This window comes from Euphorbia lathyris, chromosome 1 (assembly GCF_963576675.1).
Source record: "Euphorbia lathyris chromosome 1, ddEupLath1.1, whole genome shotgun sequence".
NCBI classification, from domain to species: Eukaryota; Viridiplantae; Streptophyta; class Magnoliopsida; order Malpighiales; family Euphorbiaceae; genus Euphorbia; species Euphorbia lathyris.
Genome location: NC_088910.1, coordinates 29992278 through 30001900, shown reverse-complemented (window position 1 = coordinate 30001900; position 9623 = coordinate 29992278). Strand labels below are relative to the sequence as shown.

At 31.7% G+C, this 9623-nt stretch overlaps 1 protein-coding gene across 1 annotated transcript; it reads right to left on the bottom strand.

The window, feature by feature from the left end:
* Positions 1–2337: 2337 nt before the first annotated feature.
* On the bottom strand, positions 2338–5210 carry LOC136217519 (probable pectinesterase/pectinesterase inhibitor 33). Its single transcript, XM_066004110.1, has 2 exons — positions 4310–5210; positions 2338–3129 (listed from the first exon to the last, which is right to left on the bottom strand). Exons 1-2 carry the CDS (start codon positions 5208–5210, stop codon positions 2435–2437), a joined length of 1596 nt encoding a protein of 531 aa, XP_065860182.1. The 3' UTR covers positions 2338–2434.
* Positions 5211–9623: the final 4413 nt, after the last annotated feature.

Here is a 9623-nt window from a genome sequence, read left to right as displayed (position 1 = left end):
CATATTCACAAGAATTTATAGGTGCTTTGGATCAATTTAGGATTAGATTAGTATAAACACAACTCAAATCAACTTATCACCACCTAAATAACAATTAAGAACTAAGTAGTTTGGTACTTGCAATATAAATCATGTGGATTGGATACATGGACTTCTTCGGATTTATTACTTGATAACGACAGGACACACTTATCCCTTAGTGAATCTTCGAGCATCAGCTCGAGGCGCATCAATAATCTAGGTCTTGAGTAGTTATTTTTTGAAGGCACATTCCTTGATTTTCCTCCTTGATGGGTTAGGTGTTTGATAGCAGCACAAATAACCTGTTGGATGTAATGTTGGTTTGGATGATCAAACCTTTTGTGGGATGGTATATTCGATATTAGTTTGAATTTATTTTAAGAGCTAAACCCTTTTGTTGCATCTGCCCAACACTAGGAAGGTTATTCTTCAATTACGACACATAAAAACATATTGTACAAGATGTCTCACTCCTTTCAAAGTCATTATGGTACTTTCTTTGCCAACAATGTACATGCTTGCATAATTTCCCAACCTCACTATCTTTTTGAAGCCTTATTCTCAATCACAAAAAAAAAATGATGAGTTACTAGACATGTGATTGCTACAACCAGAGTCAATGAACAACACATCATCTCAATTAACTCCATGTGATTCAACATAAGCCATTAGTACAATCCCCTCGACTTTTCCAATTCTGCATAGTTTGATCGACATCCGTATTGGAAGTGTCCAAGTTGATGACATTTATAACACTTAATAATATTCTTATTGTAATTTTGACAACCCATCATCTACCTCATCGTCCTCAGAAATGAGATATCCCACGTACTCTTCCACTATGGTTCCCTTCATGTGTCATCTTGAAGGCATGTTTTTTTTTCCTCCATAATTCTTGAACTTTTGCTCATGAACAAACAAAGACCTTTGCAAGTTATCCATAGAGAGTTGATCTATATCCTTGGTTTCTTATATAGAATAAACAATATAATTCCATTTATTAGTAAGGGTTCTCAAGATTTTCTCAATGATCTTGACATCAGTCGTATCTTCCCCATAATTCCTCATGTCGTTTATGACGATCATCACTCGACCAAAGTAATACATGATCGATTCATTCTGCTTCATTGCCAGAACCTCAAAATTCTTGGGTAAATGGTTTAGTTGGGCTCTCAGTACTCTAGTGTTGCCCAAACACTTCATTTTCATGGAGTCCCAAAGTTGTTAGGATGTCTCCTTATGTGTGATCTTCTTTAGAATTAACATGTCAAGAGATTGAAACAAGTAATTCTTGGCTTTCAAATTTACAACTTCATCTCCTCTAGGATCTTTTTTTATGTTGTCGTCATCCCCTCTTAATTATCAGGCTGTGAGTAGTCCGATTCGACAACAACGCAACATTCCTTAGTTCGCATGAGATTCTGTATGACCATGCTCTAGTAATTTTAGTCACAATCAAACTTTAGGATGGAAGATTGTGAAAAACTATTTTCTTCTGACCCATCTCTCTTCACTCCCTGACGTGTTTTCCCTATCAAAAGTCTCCTTCAAATCTCCCAAGGTAGTGTTTTGATACCAAAATGTTAAATGCAAAACAAACAAACTAGTTGCAAAGAACAATTTTTGAGAAAGACTAGTTTATTCAAAGAAGAAAATAGCTATAAGATAGCTTTTATACAGATGAGATTGTAACAAACTACAACCCACGTTCTAGCTAGAATCTTGCTAACAGAATTCACTAAATCAAATAACAAGCAATCTCCAAAAACTAGGAAATTCATTTAAAGCTAAATCTTATCAACATAGTTTTTGTCATTTGCTCGAACGAAAATAATGCAAAAATTTACTATAACCTATCACACCATGTCACTAATATCATTCCCACATCCAACAAATAATTTAAATAATAGTATCAAAATAAATGATTTTAACCATCGGACAAAAGCTTAATATTGAAATAATTAATTAAAGGGACCTAATATTTACCACCCTAAGGGTTGTACATAAAAACCCACAAATTCTTATTATTAGTGTTAATTTAGTTTTTCAATACATAAAACTTGTTGATACTTTTTTTTATACTTGTAATACTTAAATGCATTTGTGATAATATATTGTTATATTTCCAATAGAAATAAATGCTTATTTTAGAATTAGAATTTTCTTTTTATTGAAAACATAAGAAAGCATATGGATAATTAGTGCTTATATACAGCCTTTAAGGTTGAATATATCATTTGCCTTAATTAAAATGTACAAAAAAATTTCAATATCACAACAATGAACAAATGTATAATATTTCCGTAACATAAGAATGAGAAATTCTAATGTAATTTGAATAAATTGTTCTTGGACTATTTAGGAGATGACATATCAGCAATAATATTGACGTGTCATCACCTGAATAAATCAATCAAAGGCCTGGAGTGAACGGAACACCAGTTGCCGGCAACCATGATTGTCCCGCAATAAGGCCATTTACAGTAAAACTTGAAGCTACTTTAGTACTAGTTATTACATGATACCCTTTCCATTTAACCCTCCGTGCAGTGGAAGACCCTGCCCCAAAATTCTTAAACTCACCATAATACAAAGTATTTAGAGCAAAATTACTGTTTAACCATTTCGACCAACCTGCCGGATTAATAAACTTATCAATGTAACTCTTGAGAATTACTGTCCGAGAATACATCATCCATGGTCTCCCTAAATATGTCTGAAATGAACCCACCACTGGTTTCAAGTCGGATGCTGGTAGAATTTGACAGTTGTGGATTGAAATTCCGGTGTTCTGATATGGATCATTACGACCTTGTGCTGTTATCATATTAGATTGACCTCTTAACGGTCTTCTAACGTAGATGATGCAATTTTGGAAAACAACTGCTGCATTGCCAAAAATAAAGTCTATAGTCCCATAAATGTAACATTCTTTGTAAAATTGCCTCTGAGAATGAACAAAAAGAGTGTCTTGATAGCCTTGAAATGAGCACCGGTAAAATACAGAGAGATCAGAGGCTGATCGGAGTGCTACTGCTTGTCCTTTTGAGGGACCTGCTGTGTTTCTGAATGTTATTCCACGAGCAACAAACCGGAGTCCGTCAATTCCTGTAATCATAATTATAGGGTTAAGCGGCAATTTTTGACACGAAAACACGATTTACAGAGACAATCCAACTGATACGATACGATTGACACGAAGATCATATTTCTAGTATTTCTAACATATAAAACCATATGTATATATATGGAACATATACATGAAATACCACGATTTTGACATGAAACACGAAATTGTCACCTGGATTAGTAAACATTTTTTTTGTTTGTCATATTTTATTTTTCAGTAATTTGGGTGATAGAAATGATAAACAGATCACGTGCATATTAAACAGAAAATGACTCATTTATCATTACTCATAATTATTAGCATTGAAATCTAGTTAAGATGATGTGATCAATAATATGGAATATATGATTGCCTTTTCCCCCGTATACTTTTTTTTCACCCAAATTAAGTCAACCACGAAATATCCTCCGTTACACGTGAATTTTTATCTACTTTACTTTTTTTTTATTGCTAAGCAATTTCATAGATCCAGCTACATTTTCTTATTGCTATTTCATTAGACAATTAAAATAATATCGGGTTTTTTTATTGAGGAAAAATAAATCCTAATCTTTTTTTGTATTATTAGTAATTTTAATTTTTTATAATGCAAACGAAATAGAGGAAAAAGATCATGAAACCAGTAATTAATTGTACTGATTTTAGTGAATTGAATTACCTTTTATCATCTATTTATGTCATATATTATGCTTTGCTTGCTAAATTTGTTGGCTTTAAAGGCCTAATTTTAAAAGTTCTTCAAAAGAAATTCAGTTTAAAAAGAGGATTATTCATTTCATTTTATATTTTCTAAATTGTGTGACATGTGTAAAAAAACTGTTTTCGAATAATTAAAAATACAAATTTTAAACGTATAAACTCAATCTATACAAAATCAAAATCAAAATGATTAGAGATTCGTAATGTTTTTGTAACTAAAAATAAACTAAAATGAAAATGTATACGTTTGAGGAACAACATAATTTTTTTCTACCATTTTATATTAATATCTGATATGTTATGTAATCGTTTGAACTAAAAATTTAAACCGATAATTAATACCTAATCATAATTATAAATTTTATATTAACATCTAACGAGTCATATCAGCTCGGGTCCACAGTCAAACTTCAAGAAAAAAACATGAGAAAAGGATAAGAGAACGGAAATTTTACTTACCGGCAGTTGCAGTGCTGTAGGTTGTATAGCCACCTCGAACACTTCTAGAACTAGTAATAATAGTATTTCGGAGACCATCGCCGATCAGCCATATATTATTATTATTAATCCCAACCTCAATATTCTCTCTATAAACACCTCTCTTCACATGAATAATAAACCTAGTACCATATTTTCTCCTCGCCGCCGCGTTAATCGCCGCCTGAACACTTCTAAAATTCCCCGAACCATCTTGAGCCACAACCAGATTCGCCCTCGCCGTAGCCTCCGTTGATTCCAATAACCTCCTCTCCTTCCCGGAAAACCACCTCGGAAAACCATGTGTATAATTGTTATGATCTTGTACGGACAACAAAACTGCATTAGTAGCTAAACTATTGCTAATAACCTCCGTTAAATTGTTAGACTTGATCGGCCCGATAAAATTCGAGACGTTTAGGTCGGAAGACCCGGAATGGCACGTGCCAATGTTGGTCAATGCAGTGCTTAACCATGTTTGTGCATCAAACGTTGTACATCTGTAGTTCTTGGAAAGCCCTTGTAGGGTTCGGTTTAGCTGATGGATTGTGTCGGAGTGGAGCTTGTAACAATCGGCCCAGACAGCTCTTTGCCGGTGATTCTGGCAAGTTTTTTTGAGATTGTTGACTTCGGATTGAGCGGTGAGGGCTCTTTGGAGAGCGATTCGGACCAATATGGTCCGAAATTCTGTTCTGTGTTTGAATGAATAACGTTTGTGTCTTTGATTATTGATGAAGTATTTGCAGGTTTCGGGATGTGGAGTTTCGTTGCACCACCATGTGATGTTTGTTCTGGACGAGGTTGTGGATTCTGATGTGGCGAGAAATGAAGAGAAGAGGAGGATGAATAATGTTGTAATTAATGGGGTTATCTGAGTTGTCATGGTTGTGGTTTGGTGGTGATCGGAGATTTTTTGGGTGGTGGGGAAGAAGAAATGGGGGGTGGGGTGGGGGAGTGTTTGGGAATTTATGTACAGTACATAAATGAAAATGCAAGGTACGAAATGTGTAAAACTTTAAAATATAAAGGAGTATATTCTATTTTCGTATTCTCCTTTACTTAATGTTCTGTTGTGTAGTACTGCCAAAGGAAAATGTCATTGTTTGCGTAAATATATATTATATGATTCTTGTTTACAATATATACAAGAAAGGAGAAAATCATTAATTTTAGGCACAATACACTTTTCAACCCTTCAATTTTAAGTATTTATGCTATTAAGTCTCCTATTTCGATTTTGTTTTATGTTATATATGTTGAGGTTTAATTATTAAATTTTAGAATTTAATTATTTATCTGAATAATTAAATTGTTTGCAACTATTGCTTTTGCAATGGTTGAGGGCGGAGACATCAGGGTCTGTAGGGGCCAAGTGCGAAGGAAACCATCATTCATTTGTTGGAACTATATCTATTATAGATGGTTTCGTTTCCTATTTTAAAATAAATTAAGGTTCGCGTGGTTAATGAATTCATTGAGTTTGTATTTAACAAACTCCAGTTTGTTTAATAGACGATAACTTTCTTTAAATTTGTTTAAAACGACTCAATTTTACTTTTAAAATCTAAATGTAGCTTAATTTTAAGAAATTAAAAATTGATTCAAGACTATTTGGAATAATAACATATATATATAAACAAAAATATATTGAGCGAATTCGATTTTCAATTTTTTTTATGGTCTATAAACTAAAACGTTTATTGATATTATCACGTTTAACATCATTTCGTGACATAAAAAATCACTGGACTTTATATTATACTAATATTCAAATCTAAATAAAAACATTCATTTAAAAGTCAATGTAAAAATGATAAGGACAAAACTAACTACATTATTCACTCTCTTTTTTTCATCCATGTCACTATGTGACGGTAAATTATGATCAAAATCAAATATTTATTTTTAAGTTATCATTATTAATTTTTAAAGGATTTTCTTCAATTTAGATTTTAATATTTGTATAATGTTTATATTATGAAATTAAGTTTTAGATATCATAATTAGTAGCGTTAACTATATGAAAATCTTGAAAAGAGAAAAAAAAAGAAACAGTTTTATAAGTTATTAGAATAAAACTAAAGTTAATGAGTCCAAATAATATTAACACATAAAATTAAGGACTTCATAGAATGAAATTAAAGATTAAGGTCTTAAAATGGTGGTTTTACCTTAATTTTATTAATGAAATTAAGAATCTTAATTTGAAACCATATAAGTAAATATAATATAATTGGTGATCAGCGTAATTAATTATGGTATGACAGAAGAGCATAGTATCTCTCGCCTTCTGCGGTTATGATGTGTAAGTAATTAATAAGCCGGCAATATAAGTAATTAACAAAGCTGTCGGTGATTATTACAAAGATTAAAACACCAATTAAAAATTACTGCATGAGATGAGCTGAAACAAACTCACATGTCATGGCTTCAAAATTCAACTATTTCAAGAAGAATATTAAGCAAGAAAATCATGAACCGCGTCAACGTCTGACTGTACATGTAACAAACTTGCGCAAGGAACAACCAAACCTCTAATTGTTATTGTTAATTTTACGGGCATTAACCAATCCATTAACAAAAACCAGTAACCAGTTCATTTAATTCGGTTATCCATATTTGAATATTTTGATTAATCTATTATTTCGATCGGTTAATCTATATTTCAATCGGTTAATCATTGGTGACTTTTCGTAGCAAATATCACTTTAAATTTATAATTATTCACTTTCAAATAAATATATAATTATTTAAATATTAATTAAAAATATTGAACTTCAAATTTAATAACAAAATCGCCAAAATAGATAAATTTTAAGTTATTTTAATATTTTTAATTTAAAAATTAAATATAAATATGTATATTTTATATAATTGATAATTTAATTTCTACCTATATTTATACTAGTTTTATGTGTATTAATACATAATCGGTTTATTTTTCGGTTTCGGTTAACTATCGGTTTTTTAAATGAAAAATCGTAATCTAATCCATCGGTTACGGTTAACCTATTTTTCGGTTCGGTTACAGTTAACCTATTTTTTGGTTCGGTTTCAGAAATCGGTTTTCCGATTAGTTTTGTGCAGCCCTATTTCATCTTGTATATGCACAGAAAATCATGGCAAATTTACATATAAATTTACTTTTTAAAAACTATCTACAATTATATCCGGCCATAATTTTAAATTATATCAAACTAATAAAAATCATTATTTTTCATATATTTTAAGGTTTAGAGTTTATAAATTAGGGGTCTAGAATATATTGTCTAAGTTTTAGGAAATCATTATTAAAGTGTTCCAGATCCGTTTAGTTTAGCTGTTGTTTAATGTTGCTGTTTAAAGAGCGTTACTCATATGCTTTACATAGAGAGGGAATCGGTAACTCCACAAGGCAATTTCTAAAGAGGATGCAAGCAAATATGAGACCTCCAAATGCTTTTAATGATGCCTATGCTCTATCATGGTATACTAAGTTTAAAGATTGCATCCACCATCATCATTAGAGTATTACTTCACAGAATCACAGGTAATTAGAGGATGCCACCAAAACCTTAGAGGCCATGACAAAGTTGCAATCAAAATCGGGAGAGGTGATACTTACTACATTAGGATGTCTCTACTGATATAAACAGATGGAATCCAGCAAGTTTTGACACGTTTGGTGTTAATCTTCCTCCATAAACCTTATTTCCTAAAACAATGGAGTATATGAGTGAATAATCTAGAGTAAGAACCATAGGCGAGCAAGTAGAAGAGATGATGATTCGTGTTATCAATTCTTTATATGTGTGACCAGACCTAGTAGTGGGTCCAAATCCATCATTCGGTCCATAGATCATAAGCGGACTCTAGCAAGCCATTATGATCACCTATACCGAATGAATATCTCCTTTGTAAGAAACAAGAACCTAATGGTAACTTTATATGATTGCTTCCTATTAAATATCAATGTTTAGTATGAGACATGGTATTGTCACCCTCATGTGTTGCTAAAACATTTCTTGATTCTCTCGTGAACTCATAAGCTTCAATTGAGCAGTAAACCTTACTGCCTCATTTTGGGTATAGTCATACACTTCTTAATCTCACTAATCAATTAGTCAGTGATACCCTATGTCACATTGGAGAGTGGCAATCTCATCACTTTACTCATAGCTCCTCAGGATGATTTAGAACATACCCAATTAAACCCATACTTGGCACCCTATCATAGAAATTGTGTTTGCACTATAAAAAGTTAAAGATGATGTTCATTTTGGTTTAGGTGGAAAGAAAAAACAATCAACTGTGTATTTTTCAAGAAAAAATGACTTCTAGTTGATTGATTTAATTGATTGAAAGGTTTTGGTCTATATATATATATATATATATATATATATATATATATATATATATATATATATATTGTGTGTAATTCAATAATGATTAATTTATATTTTCATTGGGCCCTTAAGGATTTAAATATTTTTATTACTTAAACGTTGGCGCAATGGTAAACGTTGTTGTCGTGTGACCAAGAGGTCACGGGTTCGAGTCTTAGGAGCGGCCTCTTGTCAAATAAATTGGCAGGGGAAGGCTTGCCCCCAGTACACCATTGTGGTGGGACCCCTCCGCGGACCCTCGCTCAACGGGGACGCGTAGTGCGACCATGCCGCCCTTTTTAATGCATTTAGCGAGGTTATTACTTTAATCCATTGGTCCAAGTCGGGACCGAAAGAATTTATTATGTAAACGAGTTTATTACTTTATTGAACATTCATTTATCGAGGTTTAACTGTATTTGTTATTCATTTTTTTAATGAATAAGTTCTACACTACTAAATTAAAATTTATAGTTATATGAAAATTAATAAAATAATTAACTAATAGTGGAAAGATTATTATTATTATGAAGGAAAAAAACATAAAATAGGAAAAATAGATATTTTATTATTAAAGTATATAGTAAAGGGTAATTTTGGTATTTTAAATTTTATTTAGTCTTATTTGACCATTCACTCAAATATATGGACTAAAGAGTTGACAAAAATAAAAACCAATGGACTATATAATCATTTCTAAAAACACAAGGACTAACTAATGTATTATGTAAAAACAAGAGACCTTATAATTATTTATCCAAAAAATTATATCATGTGAAAATTATGGCTTGAATTAATGTGACTCGACTTATGTTGTGGACCTTCTTAAAAATCATTCTCGGAAGATCTCTTGGGTTTGTCGCCATGATTGGAGTCATTGTTTAGATTTAGTTTCGACAATGCAGTTCATCGTTTCTCACATTTATAGGAAA

Coding starts and splice junctions, on each gene's coding strand:
- LOC136217519 (XM_066004110.1), bottom strand. CDS start 5,210: ATGACAACTCAGATAACCCCATTAATTACAACATTATTCATCCTCCTC. Junction 3,130..4,309: donor CTACAGCACTGCAACTGCCG/GTAAGTAAAATT, acceptor TTATGATTACAG/GAATTGACGGACTCCGGTTT.